We start from the raw sequence: 23,088 nt of genomic DNA on the forward strand, positions 1-23,088 counted from the left end.
AACGCTGGGCTGCAGTGAGAAAAGCTGAGAGGAGGCTAAAAATACTAACAATAGAAATTTGATTTCTTCTTCCAGACAAAAAGCCCTGGCATCCACAGGAGGAAGAAGTGTTCAGGCAGCATGTGACTGGTTGGTATGAAATAAATAAATTGAGAAAATAGCACATAATTAACTCTGAGTGCATGTGGATGAGTGGGGCTGGGCAGTCTTCCTCTAATGGACCCTGCCAGGGGGGACATGAGCCAAAAGACGGTGTGACAAGCCCATTTATCAAGTCTATGGCCTCCCCTGCCCTGGCCCCAGGATGTGCTCCTCCTTGGCACTAGTTAGAAAAATTGAAAATAAGTCCCTTCTCACAATATCTGCCCCCTCTAGTCATTTTAAGATTCGCTTTAGGGGTGTGGATGCTGGGCAAATCCAATTAGAAAAACATCCTACTGACCTTCCGGGATCTCACTACCCAGGGCAGATCCCACAGGGCAGCCTTCCCGAGGGCTTCCTTATCTTTGGAATGTTCCTTCTCTTTGGAGCCGAGTATGTTCAGTAGACTGAACTGAAGGGCAGGCTGGGTTGTACCTGTACCACTGAGTTGGAAAAAGCTCTGGAGTTTATCTGAGAATGCTTCCTGGAGAGCAGTTTTAGGATTTTTTTTTTAAGGAGTTGTGGCATGAGGAGGTTCTGTGACAAGCAGAACAAAAGTTGGTGCATCTGAGAGCTAGTGACGAAGTGTGAGCTTCAAGGAGCAGGTTTTTAAAGCATGAATGAAAACCCTTCCCCGTGCAGTGTGCCTGGGTGCGGAAGCCCATGGAGGGTGGATCTGTCTCTTTTAGTTCTTCCTGCCCTACTGTCACCCTCCAGCGAGGCCCCCTGGGCTCCCTTTTCTCTTACAGGTTATTCTCCCACGTCGGTGACCCCTTCCTGGATGACCCCCTGCCCCGGGAGTACGTCCTCTACCTCCGCCCCACCGGCCCCTTAGCACAGAAGCTCTCCGACTTTTGGCAGCAGTCGAAGCAGATCTGCGGGAAGAACAAAGCGCACAACATCTTCCCCCACATCACCCTCTGCCAGTTCTTCATGGTGAGCTGCACCCCACCCTCCCACCCAGGGAGCCTGGCTCCTGGTGTCCCACCAGCCCCTTGTAAAAGGGGAGGCCCCTCGGGAAGATGGCACAAACAGCTGTGGGTGCCTGGAGCTGGGTGGACCTTCAGGGGATCAGTGTGGTCCATGGCGAGGGTCTTACTCCAACTCCTCCTTCATATCTGCGGGGCCCAGGAGTACCCCAGGTCTGATGTAGCATCGTGATGACCGAGTGCTCCCGTGGGACCCTCTGTGAGTGGCACGCTGGTCTGGCAGCGGGAATAGATCCACTGATCTAGCTTCCCCCTTGTCCATTTCATCCCTCTCCCCTCCTGTGACAAGGAGAGAGCAGAGACTGAGACACAGTGGGGAACAGAAGCATAGTCTGTAGACAGGGAAAGCTATCTCAGCCTTGTGACACAATCCATACTTTTTTTCCCCTTCACTAGCTCTTTCCAGAGAAAGCAAAGATACACTTTATCTGCCATAGTCAGCTAGTCTATAATCCTGCCTGTCAGAAAGCTTAACGACCAAATTAAATCCCCCTCACCATATAACAAATGTAAATACATTTCAGCTACTTAGCTCTCCGTGTTGGTAGAGAAGAGCTGATTTATCCACGTATGTTCAAGACAAAGCAGAATGGTAGCATTTGAAGACAATTTTTTAAAAAATATTTTGCTTTGGTTTCTCCAGATGTATATTACCCCCGTCCTCTTAGATTAAAATATGTTCCTAACACCTTCTCTTTTACCATTCACTCTGAAAATTAAAGCGATTATCATTTCCTCTTAGTCATCCCAGGCACTTTCTCTAAAGCCTTCAGGGTTTTAGAGACACTCATTGTTTCTTCCAGTGCTCTCAGGAAGGTAGGAGGATGACGTCACAGCTCTCCGAGACTCATTCTTCCCAACTATCCTGAGGGTGGAAGTACAGTCAACTTTTGATCATCTAAGAGGACTAGAAACAGTACAGATGATGCAAAACAGTTGAAAACACCCAATGTATCCTGGGATGCTGTACTCTCTCTTTCCTGTCACATTCTTCCTTTTTTTTTTTTCTTTTCATGAGCAAGGGGAACTTTTTTTTCAACTGAGAAATAAGCATTATATATTTATAGTGTACAACATGATAGTTTACGTATACATTGTGGAGTGGCTAAATTAAGCTAATTAATTATATATATATACATTGGCTCACGTATTTATTTGTGGTCAGAATACTTGAAGTCTACCGTCTTAGTAATTTTTAAGCACGCACTGCATGGTTATTAACTGTAGTCACCATGTTGTTCAACAGCACTCCCTAATTTATTTATCCCTCCTAACTGCAATTTTGTGTCCTTTGATCAACATCTCCCCAATCCCGCCGACCCTGCTTTCTGCTCGGCCAGTCCTACTGCGTTTTGGCTGTGTTCACAGGGGCCACTTAAGGAGCAAGGAAGTGACAGGAGAGGTCTGCGTTCCCCAGTTTAATTTACCAGTTGAATAGTCTGTGTCCGGATAACTGGGAGTCCGCGGTTCTCCGTCTGCACAGACAGGAGTGACAGTTAAATAACTGCGTTATCAGCCTCCAGGCTGGGGTTGGGGAGGGGGGTGCCAGTGCTGAGTAGCAGCGGACGCCCATTTCTCCTTGTCGCTGAGCGAGGCCTGCCGGTTTTCCCCTGCCAGTGCGAGGACAGCAAGGTGGACGCCCTGGGGGAAGCCCTGCAGACCACGGTCAGTCGCTGGAAGTGCAAGTTTTCAGCCCCGCTGCCCCTGGAGCTCTATACCTCCTCCAACTTCATCGGCCTCTTCGTGAAGGAGGACAGCGCCGAGGTCCTCAAGAAGTTCGCAGCGGACTTTGCCGCGGAGGCTGCGTCCAAGACCGGTGAGCAGACGCCGCTACCGAGCCAGCCCCGGGCCCTGCGAATGGAAAAGAGCTGGGAGGGAGAGCGGACAGGAGGTGTTTGGAGAGGAACGAGGTGGAGTCAAGAGGTGGGGGGCCCTGCAGGAATGGCACACATGACAAAGGACACTGTCGCGCCCCACACCTCTCAGCTCCCTTGTGAAAATACTCAACTACGGTTCTGCTAGCCTCGCTCCCTAGGTTAGGCTTGCTCCCTACGCACCCAGACTGAAGGATGCAATGACTGTCCCCTTTGAGCTAGAATGTGTTCCTCTGCAGCGCCACCACCCCCTCCCAGTTCAGAATTAAAGAACTAAAGGAATTAATTAAGCATTAATTCCTTTCTACCTCCAGAACTCCCGTCCGTGCAGTTGTTTATCTGGTTCTTACTGTTCACTTCGTGGGGACCCCAAGCTTTTCTCAGGGGGCAGCATAGGACAGAGGGAAGAGTAGAACTACTTAGTATAAATTATCATAAAATCCACTGAGCCAACGCCCTTCGACTTTTCTGGAACCCATTTAGATGGGCCCCTAAGCCTCAAAAGTCCGTCCAAAAATGTAACCCCTACAAGATGTGCTTTTCATGGAGCTCTCAGTTCAAGCCAACTGAGATTCCCCATCCAAGGAATTAGCTTCCAGGGGTGCTCGAGGCAGGAGGCACGTGGAGGGGACAAGAGGGGGAAGTTGGCAGAGCTGTCCTGTCTGACTGCAGGGCCAGACAAGCTCGCTCAGCTCAAAGACAGCCCTTTACACGGGGACAAACAGACAACCCAGCAGGGGAGGGAGCCTCTGTTGGCTCACCCCGGAATGAAATCGCAATCAGCAGGTACTTACTGGGCCCCTAGTATGTGTTTATCCACAAGGAATGCAACCGAGAAGAGAATAGGAAGTGGCTTCTCCTGACCAGAGGCACAGCTGGGAAACCCGGTTCAGGCCCTGTGTATAGCTCTGAGAAGAGAGAGTCTATCACAGGTGGAGTGGTTTGATCTTCAGAGAAGGAAGAAAACGTGCCCTGAGAAGATGTTGCTCAGGAGAACAGAGGCGGGGCCTTCCAGGCAGCCGGGGGGCCGGGCACAGGCAGGAATGGGAGGCCGTGAGCAGTGGACCTGAGAGGGGGGGAGGGTGCCACACCTGAAGCCGAGTGTTGGATGCAAAGATCGGGGAGACCCAGAGCTTGCCCCCCACTCCCGTTTCATGGCAGGCCAGAGAGGGGAAAGGCCTGAGCAAAGCCACTCAATTTGCTCCTTAGCCTCCTGGCCTTTGGCCTGCACCTCACCTGCCATCGTTCCCTCTGCTATTGTCATCACTGGCTCAGGCCCTTGGCGCCGTGTTCCTCTGTGCCGGAGAAGTCCCCACTAGGGCTTCAGACTCCGGGAGAGTGTGAGCAGGGCTCGGCGTCACTGCAGGGGCACAGTGAGATCTCTAGTCTCAAAGGGACCCCTGGGCCTGGACACCATTTCTGTCCCTTGGGAGGGGAACCTCCTTAGACTGCCCCCCATGCTCCTCTCCTCCCCCAGGGTGTAGTCTTCGGTTTCTGACTTCGGTGGAGCCTGACATTTCACAGGGGCTTAATATTTCAAAGAAATAGCATAACCGAGAGGCAAGTTATTTCCTGTTCTGATCCCGCCGTCTCAAGAAAATGGCTTTTTTCTTCATCCCACAGTAGTTATTGTCAGAACCACTAAATCCCCGCAAGAACCAAAACTAATGCCGTAGCCACAAAACCCAAATCCTTTGCAAATGAGAAAAGTGGGTCTCAGCCAAGACTGCGGCAGATATTCAGAGTATTCACTGAGTGACAAGTCGAGGCCCCAGCTTTCCACGTGGGAAGGGGATAAGACCAGTCCCTGTGTCACTAGAACTCGGCTGGCTTGGTTTCTCTGCCTTTGTGTGGCCCCCTGGTGGTGGTCTGGAGAACTGGTGACCCTGCCCAGCTTAGCTGGTCCGGCTCCTTATACTCTAGCGTGAAAAGCAAGCCATCCTGTCTTCACTCTAGAACTTATGCCTTGGTATTCTAGAGTTGCTGGCAGACTCAGATACCTTCAGCAAGTAGATCTAGTGTCCTCCTCTACTCTGGGTGACTTAAGCAGATTCATCCATGTGCATTCATTCATTTAAAAGGTACAGAAAACCTACGTAATATGCTGAGGGGGGATACAGTGTGAACAAGAGACGAACATCTTATCTCATGGAGCTTACACCAAAGAAATGCAATGCAGTGTAACAGGAAAAGCACTTAAAACCAAAAGGTCTAACTTCTGGTTCTATCTTGGCCACTAATTTCTCCACATGACTTGCCCAAGCCCCTTCACTTCTCAAATTCCCTAATTTCTTTCTTTCTTTTTTTCTTTTTGGAGACAGAGTCTCACTCTGTTGTCCCCGCTAGAGTGCCGTGGCATCAGCCTAGCTCACAGCAACCTCAAACTCCTGGGCTCAAGCGACCCTCCTGTCTCAGCCTCCCTAGTAGCTGGGACTACAGGCATGCGCCGCCACACCTGGCTAATTTTTAGTAGAGACGGGATGTTGCTCTTGCTCAGGCTGGTCTTGAATTCCTGACCTCAAACAATCTTCCACCTCGGCCTCCCAGAGTGCTAGGATCACAGGCCTGAGCCACCGCACCTGGCCCCTAATTTCTTCTAGTTGCATCTTTTTCATTATTCTAGCTTGGGCAGCAGATGATTCTTCGTCATTGAAAGTACAAAAGAGAAATAAAAGTCATTCCTTTATGTAGGTAGGTTTGTTTTGTTTTGTTCTGTTTTGTTTTTTGAGGTATCACAGAGTAACAGTCTATATACTTGAAGCCAGTGCTTCTCAACCCGTGGCAATTGCTCCCCAGGGACACGTGACAACACTGAAGTCATTTTCACAACTTGGAGGGTGCTACTGGCATCTAGTGGGTAGAGGCCAATTATGCTGCTAGACACCCTGTTATGCACACGACATCTCCCCACCTTCCCCCAACAAATAATTATTCAACCCACAATGCTGTTGAGAAACCCTGCTTTCAACTTTGAAAACATCCATCTTTCCTCTCTCATTTCTCCATCATACTCACCCAGAAGCTAAGAGACTTGATTCCAGAATGAAGACAGCATAGCCTTGGGAGTCACACAGTTACAAAATGTACTTTGCTCTTTTTGTTTCGTTTTCCTTTTTATTTTTGTCTTTTCTTTCTTCTTTTTTTAAAAACCATGGCTTGTTGAAAAAATGTACTTTGTATTTCGTTATCCCTTCAGGCCTTGGGTCCTCGTGTGAATGGTGGGGCTGGCAGTAATCAACTGGAGGGGCCGAGGGGGAGCCAGCCAAAAGGAGGTCCCCCAGCCAACCCAGAGCTCCTGCAGAAGAGCCATCTGCACGCGTGGCTCTTTGTCTCTTGAATGGTGGGGCCGACTCAGAGCCTCTTCCCCCTGCCACTTTGTTGTGCTGCTGTGAGGGAGACGAACAGCTTTTGTCTAACCCAGGGACTATCTTCTTTGTTGTCTGGGAGACAGAGTTTATCAGGGCTCCTTTCTATGTTCTTCCAGAAGTCTCCACCATCGCTATGATTGCCACCTTCTAATAAGAGACTTTCTTCTTCCTCTCCTCCAGAAGTACACGTGGAACCTCATAAGAAGCAGCTGCACGTGACCCTGGCTTACCACTTCCAAGCCAGCCACCTACCCACCCTGGAGAAACTAGCCCAGAACATTGACGTCAAGCTCGGGTGTGACTGGGTGGCAACTATATTTTCTCGGGATATCCGATTCGCTAACCATGAGGTAACGTCTCACTGCACTTCCTGGCGCTACCAGGTGTGGGGATGCGACCAGAATCAGCAGCTCGCTGCTGCAAGGAGATGGCCACCAAAGGGGACACATGGAACAAGCCACGGAGTCAGTTGGGCCAGGATTTTGTCCGGCCTCTGCCCAACATACAGGGAGTCTTTCAGCGTACATCTCTCCTCTCTGGCTCCCAAGTGGCTCATCTGGGGGGACGTCTCCAAGGCTGTCCCCCTGCCAACCTTATGGGAGTGACAAAGAAATGAAATGGCAGAATAGATAGAAAATATGTTGAAAAAATTTTTAATATTATACAAATTTCTGGTATTAGTAGAAGACATCATCCTGACCTTAGGTGAATTGAAGACCACATAAATAAATAAATAAATAAAACCCTGCAAAGACATAATTAACTGACACTTGCTGAGTATCTGTGCCATGCAAGGTATCACGGAACATACTAGAATTTTAAAATGTGGTCCTGTCCTCAAGGAGCTTTGAGTGCAGCAGGGGAGAGAGGACAGACACACATGAAAAGGAAGCTCAGGCCAACCATTGCGAGAGTTCGTGCCCTTCGCAGTGGAAGCCGAGTGGAGCAAATGAATCCTATCGCAGGCAGGAAGACTGGTGTGATCCTAGCATCCTTCTTTCGAGGGAATCGACACTGCTTTCCAGACAAGCATGTGCTGTCTCAGAAGAGCACCGTCGTCCTGTCTGTCCCGAAGGTAAAGCTGAGACACAAAGAGATCAAGTGGCTGGTCCAGACCTAAATAGCAATTTAAGACCAGAGCTGAAGCCAGAACTTAGGTATTCTGATCAATAATGATGGTAACATGTCTTAAAAAAGGCCACACAGATCGATTTACGAAAAAAAAAAAAACAAACAAACAACTTTTCGTCCAACTTAACTACATTTATTAAGCAACATTTACATTTGTTTTTTTCAATAGCAGAAGAACGGATGTTTTTGTTAGTTTACATAGCTTGTTATCATCTCTTTCAGGCTTTTAGGCTTTTTTTAGAGATGAAAAATAGTTAGAACCTCGGGGTTAAGACCAGACAACCTCACCGTTATTTTGGAAGTGTGAGGAAGGGCCGATCCGTGAATCAAAGGTTCACTGCTAAGCATTGTGCCCTGGCAGTGTTAAGGACATGCAGTTTTGTCTCACTCTGCTGATGGGAATGTCATGTCCTCCTTTTGCACCATTTGGTGCCGATTTCTGTAAAGGCGCACTAAGCAGTCTGGGCCTGCTCTTACTTAAGAATTCTGACATCTCCTGCAATCACTTAGGTTGAGCCCTAAAGATAACAAGGGAGGTGTGGCCGGCTGGACTCCTTCTGATGGCAAAGAAAAAAGAAAGTCAAGGGTTGCATACAGATGGCCTCTGAGAAGTCACCTTTCTAAGAGAAGGAAGGTGGCAGTGGAATTTTACAAGGAATATCCTCTAATCAACAGTGCCCTCCAGTTAACTCGAAGGGTAATTGCTTTTCTGCCTGACCCACATTCTGCTCAATTGGCATGGAGGGAAGAGGCAGCGAGCACCCACACGAATTATTTTCTAAAAATAACTTGGCCTCTTTTATCTCTTATTTGTAAAAGCTCATTTATTGCAGCTCCTTCTGATAAAGCTCTCCTTGGCCCCTTTGGACGAGATCCCCCCCCCCCCCGAGGTCTTTTGGTCTCACCTGAGCCCTTCTGCATATGGAAACCTCTTCTTGCCTGCCTTCTTCCCTGTGTCCCCAGGAGGCAGTTTTGAGAGATTGTTCCAATGAGGGGACAGATATCCAGAGAAGGAAAGTGGTTGTAGGCAAGGACACTCAGCAAGGCACAGTGATGCTTAGGAAAACTTCAAGTTCTCATCCCTCTGCTATTTAGATTCTCACTGGGTTTGGACTTGCAAATGCCTAGTTGTACTTGACATTGACTCTTCCCTGTTAGTGATTACACTGGGCCAAGCCAGTTCCATAGGCCAAGCAATAGAAATCCAGAGGAAGGACAGAGTTATACAAAAAGCATAAATTTTGAAGTCCAACATACTCAGCTTCAAATCCTGGCTCCATCGCTTTAGGAGTGAGTGGTTAGATTCACTTTGACAACTTATAAACTCTCCAGCCAGCCCTTAGTTTTCTCATCTGTAAAATGGTGATGTTTTGCTAGACTGTTATGAAGACTAAATAAGAGGATGTGTGAAAAGGCTGTAACCCAGCATGAAGTGGATGCAAAAGAAATATTGTTGCAGCTAGTACTGTTCCTCAGAATGCAAAGGGCTTCAAAGGCAATGTCGTTCAGTGCCTATAACCATATAGGGCTGAGACTGCCCTTTAGTCATCAAACTTTAAGTTCAGATTCAGTGTAGTAAGGGAATAGACACACCTGAGTTGCACTTGAGAATTCTTAAACGTACATGCCAAACATAAAAGAACGAGTATAATATAATATAAGCTAGCATGTGTCTATCTCTCATACTTAGGCTAAGTGTTTTTATCTAGTTTTGGTGAGTAAGGAATGAGAAGTGGGGACATTAGTCCCAGTTACAATTTCAAACTTATTACACTACCTAAATCCTTTTATTGTTCATTCATAAATCAAAGCCACTTATTGTCCAACTACTCTCTGTGTACGACATAGTCTCTCCAAACTTTGCTGTGCCTCAGTTTCCCTGAGGATACTCTACAGCTAGAATGCTCACCTCCGCTATGTGATAGGACAAAGGAGGAGTTCTCTGAAGTTGCATTGCGTTTCTCGAGGGTAAGGCAGTACTGGGCCAAAGGCACCATGAGCCAAGACCGTGCTCTGTTTCAGTATCTGAGGAACTGGGTGCCTCTCTCCACCTTGTTCCAGGAAAAAGAATGTTCCTTTTCATGGACCATCACACACCCAGCTTGGAGATTTACGAGATTTCACGTGACTTTTTTGGTCATTGTTGCACCCTTTAAGCTGTTTGAACAATCCTGCAGAAAACCTTCCTGGCTTGTTTGGAAAGGTGGTTAGCGTGCGTATGAGGCAGAGGGACAAGAGAAGTGAGGAGACGATCAGAGAACAGGAAGATCTTCCACTGAGAGATGCTGGAGTCAGAATTAGGGAAAGAAACAGGTGCCCTGATTTAGAAAAGGGAAATCAGAAATCCAGTGGTGCAAACAAATTCTGTGCATTATGGATTTTATCCTCTGAGAAGAATCACACTTTTGCTGGCTCCTTCCATTAGAGATGTCCAGAAGGACATTCTCTCTTCCCAGCACGTTCTGGTGTGTCACCTTGACACCAGCGAGCTGGGTAGCTCACAGGTGTATCCAGCACAGCGTCCAGGGTCAGGGCTACTGGAAGGAAGGAAATCAAATGGGGGATGGGGTGCCATGGTTCAGTAGGAATAATTATGCCCCTTCTGTATACAAGGCTCCATCCTAAGGCCTTTTCTTAGATTGTCCAATTTAACTTTTACAGTCTAGGTATTATGTGACAGATGGGAAAACTGAGGCCAAACAAAGTTAAAAATATGAAAGTGGGATCCAGAACATTTAGCCTCCAACTAATGGCTTCGAAGCCTTAGAAAAAGCGATTCAAGCATTCTGCTCCTTGTGGTCCCCTGTGAAACAAATAGGATGTGAACTATCTTCCTTACTAAGGAGAGGTCGCCTGCTGCTCATAACAAAGAATAGTGAAATGAATGTCTTCTAAAGTACCTTCATGCCTGTACTTATGATGTTTATATAAACCAGGAAAGGGACACACACACACAAGTGGCATGGCCTGTGGTTGGCCCAAGGAGCCTTTTCTGAGCCCAAAGAAGGAACATGTTCTCTCTCTGTTCGCTGCTTAAAGCCGATTACATGCGGACATACCCACTGATGTCTATGAAAGACATATTTTTTCTTTCAGGGTCTTTGTTAAAGCTGTATAGGTTTAAAGAAAGGTCCTTGAAGGCAGGGGCCATGTCTTATTTAGATAGCTAAGCTACATAGAAAGGGGGATACTTCATTCCCCAACCCTTCCCATCGGAGGGTCACTCTATCTGAGTCCTGATGGGAAGTAAAGCCATGCCTGAAGGAAAGTCTGGAACCATCCATGCCACCAGGCACACACCCACAGTACCCGGAAGAGAGAAGTGCTCGCTGCTCTCTTTGGAACCTCCTCAGAGCCAAATCTGGTCAGAGCCTGTGGGCCTCAGGGGCTCGTGCGCATGGCGCCATCTGGAGGTGTACAGCGTTAATGCAGAACACGCAGTCCCAGGCGTGGGGCTCACTCATCCCCTCTTCCTTTTGCAGACGTTACAGGTGATCTACCCCTACACCCCTCAGAACGATGACGAGCTGGAACTGGTCCCCGGGGACTTCATCTTCATGTCTCCAATGGAGCAGACCAGCACCAGTGAGGGCTGGATCTACGGCACGTCCTTAACCACCGGCTGCTCTGGGCTCCTGCCTGAGAATTACATCACCAAGGCCGACGAATGCAGCACCTGGATATTCCACGGGTAAGCAGGCTCCAGGACTTTCGCCCACTGCTCTTTGGAGAGCATTGCTATGGCAAACTTTGAAGAGGTGGTGGAAATGGACTTGATCCTAGACACGCAGTGCCCCGATAACAGGAAATGGAGTCCAAGGGGAAGAAGGCTCTATGGCTTCCAGAATTCCCAGAAAGGAGCTGACTTGTGGCATGGAAAAAATGTGAAACGGGTTGCTCTGCCTCACTCTCCCCTCCCCCTTTTATGTGGCTCTCTGCCTGAGCTCCCGATGAGAGCCTAAACCGAGGCTGCTTGGCGGTCCATTTCTTCTGGCTATAGGGTGGTGTCATCTCAGTGCTATGTCTTCACTGCTTTGGGGCTTCTGTCCACCTTGTCCTGGGTCATTACTCAGACTCTGGGGTCTGACCGCCCCCCCCCACCAGAGCAGCTGGGCAGATTCCCACTATGCCAGCCAGACCAGCAGTGGAAGTGGCTTCGAGAGTTAGGAGCCCTAACTGTACCCCTCACTTGCTAGGTGACCCTGAGCAGGTCCCCACATGCAGCACATGTGTGCCTAGACAACGGAGACCGTGTCTAAGCCAATGGCAATTGCCAGAACCCAGAAAGGGTACGTTGCTTCCCCAGTCTTCTTCAGGGCCATAACTTTCCACCCATCCCTTGTTATTGTTTTGTCCCCATCCCTTCCTTATGGTCCCATGTTCAGAGTGGCTTCTGTTGTCTGGCTAGCTTTGTCCCGATAGAGAAAACAGGAACAAAAGGCACCTTCTCTCTCTTAATCCAAGCAGCTCAAAGCCAGCGCTTCCCTGACACGCCCGGGCGTCTAGCCAGGGTGTGCTGCCGCTTTGTTTCTCGCACTCTTGTTTCTGCCATGTGGCAACAGGGCTGCGAATCAGAAGCCCTGAGCACCAGCTGCTTGGTGGCTCACATTGTTACTGCCACCATAAAAGAGAAGCAGAGAGGGGCGGTTTCAGCAAGTGTTTTGCCTGGAGGGAGAAAAGAAAAGAAGGTCCCCTGCCCTGGTGAACAACAAACAGACAAACCGCAAGCCCAAAGATGGGAAAGAATATTTTCTTCCTGAATAACCCCACCCACAATCCCTTCTGCTCCCCCCAACTCTCCCACCCCACCCCAGCCCATGAACATCCAGCATTTGGTGGCACAAAATTAGAGTGTCAAAGCTGCCTCATGTTCTCCAAACTTTGCCTTTTCAAAAATGTTTCTGAAGATCGAAATCCCTAAGTTGGGTTTCCAAAGTCACTATTTTATCCCTGTGAAAACAAATAAAGCAAAATATACACAAATAAACCAAGCACTAAAAGATTTGCCCAGTAAAGCACAGCTCCTGGATCTCTTTCTTAAAAGTAGCGCTACGCGTGGGAGAAGAATGTATACGAGCAGGGCTGCCAACCTGCTTAGGGTCACTTCATTCAAACCCACTCTGCCCTGAGTTACAGCTCAGGCTGAAGCACGGGTGAAGCTAAGTGACTTCAGTCCGTATGTCATTTCCTTTTTTTTCTGAGAAATTACCAGTGATGTTATTTCCCTGAAATTAAACCATCAGCTTCCACAGCCAGCCCCACAGGGAGTAGGGAAATACTAATGTTAGGCGTTAGGACATTGCAATTAAGAGTTTAAGTTTTGTTAGCTGGGTGTGGTAGCATGTACCTATAGTCCCAGCTACTCGAGAAGTTGAGGCAGGAGGATCGCTCGAGCCCAGGAGTTTGAGGTTGCTGTGAGCTATGATGATGCCACTGCTCTCTAGCCTGGGCAATAGAGCAAGACCCAGTCTCTTAAAAAAAAAAAAAAAAAAGTTTTAAGTTTTGATTCTGATAGTCTTGGATTCAAATCTTAACTCTCCCACCTACCAGCTGTGTCACCTTGGCCCAGTTGTATCCCCCTCTGAACCTGTTTGCTTATCTAAAACGTGGAGCTAATACTCACACTTACCTTGCAAGGCCCAGCTTTACGTGGATCGGTCAGGTATATATCAGCACTGTCTATAAAGTAGCCTTTCACGTTACGATTGCTCTTTTTTTCCTAGCTCGTGTTTCCCAGTCCTTGCTCACGTGCTCATCAAAGCAAATGTCTCTTCCGCAAAAGCGATCCTATAAGCACTGCACTTTCCTGTTCAAACTCAGAGGTAGAAATAAGTCAAGGAGGTAGAACCCGCTGCCCTGTAAGCCAGACCTTCTCCCAGTCCTCACCAAAGACAGACTCGAGGAGGCAGAGCCATGGGGGAGCTCAGGCATGAGCTGGCTGGCTTGCTGGGAGGGTGCAGAGGGGATCCAAGCTCCACGCTGGGATTTGAGGTCAGCGACCTCTCTCGACCCTCCCTGCCCTGCGCTCCTCAGTTCTCTGAGTCCCTTCCGGGGGAATATTGTCTCGCCGCCTGTACTGGAGTGTCTTGCCTGGTTCTGAGCATCCCTAGGTGTGTGTCAGTTGATGAAGCCCCTTTGTGTCCTCTGAAGCAGAGTGAGCTGCCTGACCCCTCCGGCTTAACAGGCCTAGTGTGTCCTAATATGTCCTGGGGAGGAGCCAATGGTGCTTGAGAGAACATTCTAGGTGTCAGGCACGGCCTCCTCCCCTCACTGTTCTCAGTATAAAGCATCTGACTATTGTCTTACTGGGACTGACAGCCACCAGGCTGTCTCAGAGTGAGTCAGCTCCTTTGATTACAATGACAATTAGGACGGGAAGCAGGCTCCTTGCCACCGTGAGCTTAAAGATGGAGAGAAGGGACCCTATCTTTTATCTTCACAGCTGCAATAGAGCAGTGAAGAGACACGCACAGGCAAGATGTCAGCACGATTCCAGGTAGTCAGACACTGTGGGCCCCGAAGCTTTGATGAGTCAGGCAGTAAGACTGAATTTTCTTTAACTGTGTGATGTTTGGGAAGGTCTCGGTTTAAAATAAAGGAGAACAGCTGGTCTATTAGACTGTGCGAGTAGCATGAGATTTCCTTGGGCTACAGTTACTTAAATATTGCCATAGCGGGTTTCACTGGGCTACACGCCAGACATTCTGATGCAGCTTTGTTAAACTGTACGTTCCCCGAGTGTTGCTCCGCGGCAACTGAGTCACGATCCCCACCTGCAAGGAGGAGGGCCCAGGCACGAGCAGTTTTTAAAGGCCCCCTGGTGATTCTGATGTACTCAAGGGCTGAAAATCACTTTTTTAAAGTACGAGGCTTCAGAGACCATTGTTTATGAGTAGAATGAGCCCATCATTTATTTACAGTCAAAAAAGGGCCACTTTTGAGAGTGAAAGGGGTACTAAAATTGTATAATTTTTCCCAAAAAGTTTGCTAACAATTGTTTAGCTTTATCATGTTGTTGAATATAAAAAGTTCTTTTTAAAAATAAAATTATAGAGGGCTGGGTGTGGTGGCTCACACCTGTAATCCTAGCACTCTGGGAGGCCGAGGCGGGTGGATTGTTCTAGGTCAGGAGTTCGAAACCAGCCTGAGCAAGAGCGAGACCCCATCTCTACTATAAATAGAAAGAAATTAATTGGCCAACTAATATATCTAGAAAAATTTAGCCGGGCATGGTGGCGCATGCCTGTAGTCCCAGCTACTCGGGAGGCTGAGGCAGCAGGATTGCTTGAGCCCAGGAGATTGAGGTTGCTGTGAGTTGGGCTATTGCCACGGCACTCACTCTAGCCTGGGCAACAGAGTGAGACTCTGTCTCAAAAAAAATAAAAAAAATAAAATGAAATAAAATTATAATAATGCTGTGTTTAAAATGAATAATTCGGAACAGGTGGTCAAGTTGCAGGGGCAACAGACACAAACCAGTACTGCACTGGGCAAACTGGGGTGTGGCTCCCCAAGTCGTGCAGAAGCAAGACATCCTCAACCTAACTGCTCCCCATGCCTCTGTCCAGGGATAAGGGCGAGATGTCTGCTGGATTTGCCGAACTACCGCATTTAAATGGCACTGTTTATTAGATGAAGCTTTGTGGAGGTCTCGCTATTCACGATAATTTAAACTTGGCATGCTTTGCCTGACTTCCTTTCCGGGAGACCTCTTTTGGGCTTCTGTAGTCACACTCAGAAATGAGAGTTCTTGGCTCACGGCTCTAAACATCTGGCGAGAACAGTCTCCTCTGAAATTATTCTGTCTTTAGTCGTCCTGTTGGAGGTGTTATTGAGGTGGGGGTAGGGTTGGGGGCCGGAGAGGGTAGGATAGAGAACAGTGGCTGTAAAGTTTCCTGGGCCGTTAGGACCTGTGAGTGAAGTGGTGGAAATGCCGAAAATCCCCATTCATTCTTCACTTCAGCTGGACATTACCATGGAAAATATTAAAGACAACAGGGATTGTTTATTTCTTTTGAACCAGAAAAATAGCTGCAAACAATGGTACATAATTGATACCTCATTATTCTTTAACATGCCTTTGGTGCCAACCATGCTTGCGGCATCCTAATAAGCACAAAATCATCGGGCCCCATCCCTGCCCAGAGGGGTGAATGCATCTGTCCATCTACCCCTGATTTATTTACTGCAAGACTTCAGTAGAAGACAAGATGTTCCTCCAGGAATAGAGCGTTCTGTTCAGCCCTCCCCACCGCTGCGCCACCCAGAGAGTGTCCCGTGCTGATCCCGTGCTCCTGTTGAGCCCTGGAAGTGCTGATGACTCCTGGGCAAAGCAGTTACCATCTTCCCTGTCTTCCATCGCAGTTCGTACTCAATCTTAAATACTTCATCGTCCAACTCTCTCACGTTTGGGGACGGAGTCTTGGAGAGGCGGCAGTACGAGGACCAGGGACTGGGAGAGACGACGCCCCTGACCATCATCTGCCAGCCCATGCAGGTAGGCGGGTCATCAGGGCTACTTCCTCAACCATAATCCGGAGTCACTAAGAACCTCTTTATTAACCATGAGACATCTCCCTGGCTGTCCCCACAGGGTCTTTGATCTCTTGGAGAGAAAGTACGTGATACCCAGTAATTGAAAGCTAAGAAGGATCAGCTATGTGGTGCCGACAACCACCACCAGCATTTGAGTCCAGGCTAGTAGGGAAGGTTGTTGCCAAGAGAGAGGAGGGGAGATTTTATCTCTAAAGTAGGAATAATGCCCACAGTTGTATCTATTTGGTAAATTCATTGTGAAGATTAAAGAAAATAATAAAATAAGGCTCTTAGCCTAGTAACTGGCATATAGTGAGTGCTCAATATATGTTAGCCTGTCCAAGAAAGGTTGGAGACGGGAGGAGTGGGGCAGTAGCTATTGCATAGTACAGACAAAAGCAAATTGAAAGTTCAAGCATGTTGAGGGTCAAGAGAGTAGAGATCACTCTGGCTGGAGCCCAGGTTTTGAATCAGGCAACAGCAGGGAAAGCAATGGGAAAGACCCTGCCACCGTTCCACGTATTAACCATGTCAGGGCAACCAGAAGCAAGGTCAAGTGCTGGCCAACGTGAACCCGGCAGCACTGAGGAAGCTGGGAACAGCTGACTGCATCAGAAAGAAGGAAGGTAGAAACATGCAAAGGTTCCACCCAGCAGTTACAGAAACCAAAGTCACTTGGACATGCCGTTGACTAGACTTGCCTATCTTATCGTCCGGAGGTAGCGGTTGTCCGCCCCGAACATGCGTGTAGTCAGACAACTGCACCCACGCAGTGATGAGGATAGGCAAAACGGGGCCTCGCTGCAGGAGCAAGACCGTGAGAACCACGTGGTCTGAGCACCACTTTGGAGATGAGGCGGGGACATTTGTGATACTAGAAGTCCTCGCCTCCTGAGGAAGTTGAGGAAGCATCCCTTTTAGGGAGGAAGCATCCCTTTTGAGGAGGGAGCTGGCCCGCTAGGTGGCTACCTCTGCACTAGTGGCTGGTTGTGCCTCTGAGCTGCAACTTCAGCTGGCCTTCGTGTTTCCGTAATAGCCAAATGCTACTCCCACCAACGGCGGCAGCAGCATTTTCACAACCCTCCTTATTTTACAAAGCACCTGCAGTTTACCTCTTTTGAGCCTCAGAATGACTTGTCAGGTCTGTAGGATGAGTCTTACCATCCTCATTTTGCAGATGGGCCAACTTAAATGCAAGGCAGTTAAAAGGCTTGTCCAGGCCGGGCGCGGTGGCTCACGCCTGTAATCCTAGCACTCTGGGAGGCCGAGGCGGGCGGATTGCTCAAGGTCAGGAGTTCGAAACCAGCCTGAGCAAGAGCGAGACCCCGGCTCTACTAAAAATAGAAAGAAATTAATTGGCCAACTAATATATGTAGAAAAAATTAGCCGGGCATGGTGGCGCATGCCTGTAGTCCCAGCTACTCGGGAGGCTGAGGCAGGAGGATCGCTTGAGCCCAGGAGTTTGAGGTTGCTGTGAGTTAGGCTGATGCCACGGCACTCACTCTAGCCTGGGCAACAAAGTGAGACTCTGTCTCAAAAAAAAAAAAAAAAAGGCTTGTCCAAGTCATACCTCAGTGGAACTTGTGCTGGAGACCACCCGGCTCCAGCACGTGTCTACTTTACCACGTGTTTCCTCACTAACAGCCTTTCTTTCTCCCCAGCCTCTGAGGGTCAACAGCCAGCCTGGCCCTCAAAAGCGATGCCTCTTTGTGTGTCGGCACGGTGAGAGGATGGATGTTGTGTTTGGGAAGTACTGGCTGTCCCAGTGCTTTGATGCCAAAGGTGAGTCTTTGGCAGGCCTGCTCAGCATACGCAGGCATACTCATCGTGGCCTCTAGGGGGCGCAGCCAAGCTACATGTATCCCAATGGAGTCTTTCATGGTTTTGTGCTATGGAAAATGTCTGTCATCTATAAGTCCTTACTGATTGAGTTTTAAGGAAGAGGTAAGTTTTCTTGTCACCATCCTATAAACTGGGAAACCAGGGACCAAAGATGGCAGATGTCTTGCCCTAGGTCATAAGGAAAGTCAACAGCAGAGACGTGCCCTGATTCCATGGCCAGGGTTCCCTGCGTTAAATCACCCCGGCTCATTAGGTTCCATTTTCATTTGAGTGGCATTTTAAGATAGGGAGGTTTGCCTAATCGGAGAATCCCACCTGCTTTGGAGTGTCTGGTTATTACTCTCACTCAGAAACCATCTCTTGTCATTTTTGTCGGCAGAATGAGCAGTGAATTCCAAGTCACTCTCTGGAGGAAAGTGTCAGCCTTGATATTTTCCATCTGCTCCCACGAGTTCAGTTTGGTCTCTTTGGCCAAGTAGGAATGGGGGTGGAGAGAGTGTCAGGATCAGTAAGGGAAGCCCCAAGGAAACAAGAAACTCACGTGGCCTTTATCTGACCATTTCTTTCTCCAGGCCGCTATATACGCACCAACCTGAACATGCCTCATAGCTTACCTCAGCGGAGTGGTGGTTTCCGGGATTATGAGAAAGATGCTCCAATCACCGTCTTTGGATGCATGCAAGCAAGACTAGTGGGTGAGTGTCCGAGAATGACTGCACGGCATTTCCTGGCTGCTTCTTCAAAAGACTGGTGCCAGTGGGTATGCAGTACACTTCCTGGGGGCTTCTATAACTTCCCTACAGGTAATATATTTCTGCAAGTCAAAAGGGATTTATTATACAACCATTAGGTTTGGGACACTGGGCTCAGCCCTGGCTTGGATTACCAAAGTCAATGAGGGGTGGTCCTCATTGAGGAGAGTATGACCCAGCGGTGGGGGAGGTCAGGCTTGGGTTCCTTAGGTCACTGGTGTAGCAGATAGCTCAGCTTCTACTTCAAGACAGCAGCCTCTGCCACATGGCTGTAGGAAGAGGACAGGAGTCAGGAGCAGGGAGCCCTGGCGTGGCTGAATTTATAGAACCCAACTGATAATTTGAAGATGCCCAGTTCTTTGCAGGCTCATTCCATACCTGCCACGCAGAGGTGGTACCTTGTCCTGTCCAGTCATTTCACAGATATTTATTGACGATTTACTTTGTGCAAGATATTAGGATATGTGTTGGGGAACGAGGTGTGAGTCCCCACCTTCAAGAAAACAAATTTGTGCGTGGACAAGCATCATACAATGTTATACTAAATAACAGAGCCATGCACAGAGTATTATGGGAACACAGAAAAAAAGTCTTAGAGGAGAAGCGAGGTAAGCTGGGAGCTGAAGTGGAAGTTACTGTCCGAGACAGAGCAGGAGGGATGAAAGGGCATCCTCAGCGGGAAGAACCACATAGACAAAGTCACAGAAGTAAGAAACAGCATCAAACGTCCACAGTGGAAATGAGCAGTCTTGTTTCTAGGGTATAAATTGTGAGGCAGGGCAAGAGATGAGGCTGGAAAGACGGACAAAGAGAAGTTCCCAGAGGACCTTGACCACCACACTGAGGTGTTGGGACTTTATCCTGTGGAGAGAAGAAGTGGATTCCATGAGGGAAGGGTTAAATTATCAGGTGTTGGGATTTATCTCTGGTGTCCAAGAATATAAGTTGAGATCTTGGTTAGCACAGAATAAAATTCAAACAAGGCCTAATTTTCATAATATAAACCTTCTCACCTCTGTCACAAACTTGCAGTCACAGCATGGTCCTATGTTCCTGGGTCTCTCCTAGGTGGGTGTTTTACCGCTTTTAGCGCCAGGCAGAAGGAAAGAACAAGACAAGCAGGGGTCTGTCACTTGTCCTCTTCCAGGGGAACACTGGTAAAGGGGTCTGTTAGAAACAAAGCTGAAACCACTGGCTGCACGTGAGCCCCAGCTAGGAACGAGGGGGTCCACGGAGTCTGCTTGGCCCCTCACGTTGAGTGCTGAGCTGAGCTGAGTAAATCTGTCGGACTGATTCTTCATCTGTTTTGTTTGCAGGTGAAGCCTTATTAGAGAGTCACACGGTTATTGATCACGTCTATTGTTCCCCGTCCCTACGCTGCGTTCAGACTGCACACAATATCTTGAAAGGTATAAGACTCTCAGGTTGACGAAGGTCGAATAGTCCATCCCTCTGTCTCTAGACAGCCCCACACCTAAATTATCTTGGAGTCATGGGACTTTAGCCAATTGAAAGGTTTCAATCTGGAATTTTTAGCAAGGATTCTTTCAAAAGATGATCTTGCACAAGTCACAAAATCATACTTAGGCAGCCTAAGCAAAATGAAAGGGATTCTACTATTAATAATAATGTTTTTCTTGAGAATTCAAAACTCTCTTGGGTGAATTGTAGGCTTGCAAAATATTTAGAGCTTGTGGAGCATGATCCTTTCTTTGCACTTAACACAGTCAAATAATTTTTGCCTTTTTAGATTTGTTGTTTGTCTGTTGTCTACAGTGCTAATGGTACTCTTTTAAGTCTCAAATCTTTTCTTTTTAACTAATTATCTTTAGAGACAGTCTCTCACTCTGTCACCCAGGCTGGAGTGCAGTGGCACAGTCATACCTCACTGCAGCCTCAAAATCCCGGGCTCAAGCGATCCTCCTGCCTCAGCCTCCCGAGTAGCTGGGACTACAGGAATGCGCCACCACATCTGGCTAATTTAAAAAAAATTTTTTTTTGGTAGCGACGTGGACCTCAATATATTGTCCAGGCTGGTCTTGAAATTGGGGCTTCAAGCAAACCCCAGCTCAGCCTCCCAGAGTGTTGGGATTATAGTCATGAGCCACCACACCCAGCCAAAAGTCTCAAATCTATTTTTGTTTTGGGTTTTTTTTTTTTACTAGGATCCCCAATGTCCAAGAAAGTCTCAAATCTTAACCATTTTTGTTTCTTTAGTTAATTAGAAAGACTTTAAAAGCATCATTGCTATAGATATTCCACTTTCTATGGAATGTGAGTACAGCTTTCTCTCTATTCTCATTTCACAGGAAGGAAAACTAACAGTAACAGAGTTAGACTGTTTACTTAGACCACACAGCGAGTGAGGCAGAACTAGACAAGCCAACAAAGAACTTGGCACTGTATTTGAGTCTTCTATTCTTTAACCTTCAGTAAACCTTCTCCTCACTACCATAAGGCATTTATGTATTAAATTTGCACAGAAAAACTGGACAATAAAATATAGATAGCTAAGCAGGGATTATTTGCATGACAATAGAACACAGGATTTGTGCACTGGTACTTGTGGATATTCAACATTCGATTTTCTGACAGAGAAAATGAATAATATACATGATATTCAAATACGATGTAAGCCGTTGTTATGTAGTGGATGGTAAGAGATAAATCTGAAGTTTCTTGGTAAGACAATTATAGAATTTACTTTAAAAAGAGGAATGTAATATTCACAGAAGTGAGTAAATTATGTGGATAATCACTTGTGGGTTTCTTTTTCCTTAAATCAGATACCACATAAAGTCAACATACATCCTGGGGGTATAGCAAGAATATTAAACTCATGTGTTTGTAACACAAAACAATTAAAAACCCTTGTCCAAACCCACTTGCTTCTACTTTCCTGTAGCTGTATATAGCAGCCAGTAGGAAAGAGAACAGCTGATTAATCGGCATTTTTGTAACCCTTTGGCCTATAATTTATTTTTATTATAGCAGCACTTTCTTCATCTTCATTTTACTTTACCTCTAAGGTTTACAACAAGACAGTCACTTGAAGATCCGTGTAGAGCCTGGCTTATTTGAGTGGACGAAATGGGTTGCCGGGAACACGTTACCTGCGTGGATACCTCCGTCCGAGTTAGCTGCAGCCAACCTGAGTGTTGATACAACCTACAGGTAACCCTTGGAAACCGCTACGTCCTGAGGCCAGTGTGGAAATACTTTCAACACCATCACCAGGCCAAGTTCAGGAAGGAGATGAAGGGACAGACACCAGCTATGGGCAGTTGTCCATGTTGGTGGAAATCAAGCTATGTAATTTGGGAAACCAAAACTGGAGAAAATCCAGCATTCCCATGTATTTGGCATTAATGTGAATTAGATAACCAACCCCCAACCCACTGTGTTGGATTTTCCTGGCTTTTACTATATCCAGTTCAGTGTAATAATAAAACCATTTTATCTTCCAAGAATAAGCACCTGCTAAGGATAATGCAGTTGAGAAGCTTGCCAGGAGATGAGGAAGATGACAATGTCTTGCTTTGGATTTCCACTTTTGATTTCTTAAAGCAATTTTAATTCTCTTTATTGTCTTCATTTATTATTGCTATAACCCTAAAATGCAGGCAAGCCATTTTTATATAGGATAGAGTTCAAGTGGCTTGCCCAAAGTTATACATACATTGAGTGACCACACATCATAATAATAATGGCTAACTTTCATTGGTCACTTTCTGAATGTTCTGCGTGTCAAGCATGGTATTAATATAATGTGCTTTGCAGTGGTCTCCTTCCTATTCCTTTGCTTTTTCAATTAGACCCACCTGTCTGTGCTGAGATTTTAAAAAGTGGTGGTAGATTGTTCACAGGTGAATAATCCACAGGTATGCATAATTAAGAATTGTCCACTAATAATATAATTATACTAGCTATCAAAACTCCACTCAGGCACTTGTAAAATCTCTTTGAGGAGGAACAGATAGTCACAACTATTATAGTGGGGAATTAAGTTCATATTTCTTAGGGCAGAATTTAGAACAAGTGGCCAATATAAGCAGAACTGACTTCCTTGTGATGCTGTTGACCTTTTATTTCACATATCTACCCAAACCGCATATGAAGCTGCATGCATTTCTGACTAAGGTAGGAGAGAATATCTTTTTTTCCATGCTCATTTTTTTGCTCTGCAAATAAGACCTCAGATAACCCCACTAATTCATATTGTGTGTTATTTTTTTCTTATCTTAAAGGAATTAGCATTCCTCAAAAATAAAATTAAATGAATCAAAAAGATCCCCTACTAAAACATGTCACATTTTGTTCTGTCCCTTCTATGGCCATGATTTTTCTGTTCTTTATGGGGAAAATAGCAATAAATTGTCCCCATGTCGACAGACATCATCCTTCTGGCCCGGATAGAGTGGGAGTTGCTGCCAACATCAATAAAGTGACTTTCATC

General features: G+C 47.0%; 1 protein-coding gene across 2 annotated transcripts in view; it reads left to right on the forward strand.

The window, feature by feature from the left end:
* The window catches only part of UBASH3B (ubiquitin associated and SH3 domain containing B), a 142,979-nt gene that overhangs the window by 108,619 nt on the left and 11,272 nt on the right, over window positions 1-23,088 (forward strand). The window contains exons 2-11 of one of the 2 annotated variants that reach the window (XM_012789887.3): window positions 76-129; window positions 891-1,077; window positions 2,748-2,946; window positions 6,553-6,722; window positions 10,986-11,194; window positions 15,868-16,000; window positions 17,700-17,820; window positions 18,453-18,575; window positions 19,949-20,041; window positions 21,662-21,806. In XM_012789887.3, coding sequence (XP_012645341.2) covers window positions 76-129; window positions 891-1,077; window positions 2,748-2,946; window positions 6,553-6,722; window positions 10,986-11,194; window positions 15,868-16,000; window positions 17,700-17,820; window positions 18,453-18,575; window positions 19,949-20,041; window positions 21,662-21,806 — 1,434 coding nt within the window. Of the gene's footprint in view, window positions 1-75; window positions 134-890; window positions 1,078-2,747; window positions 2,947-6,552; window positions 6,723-10,985; window positions 11,195-15,867; window positions 16,001-17,699; window positions 17,821-18,452; window positions 18,576-19,948; window positions 20,042-21,661; window positions 21,807-23,088 lie in introns of both variants that reach the window. The other variant, XM_012789889.2, reaches the window with a different exon arrangement.

The sequence above is a fragment of the Microcebus murinus genome, chromosome 4 (assembly GCF_040939455.1).
Source record: "Microcebus murinus isolate Inina chromosome 4, M.murinus_Inina_mat1.0, whole genome shotgun sequence".
NCBI lineage: Eukaryota > Metazoa > Chordata > Mammalia > Primates > Cheirogaleidae > Microcebus > Microcebus murinus.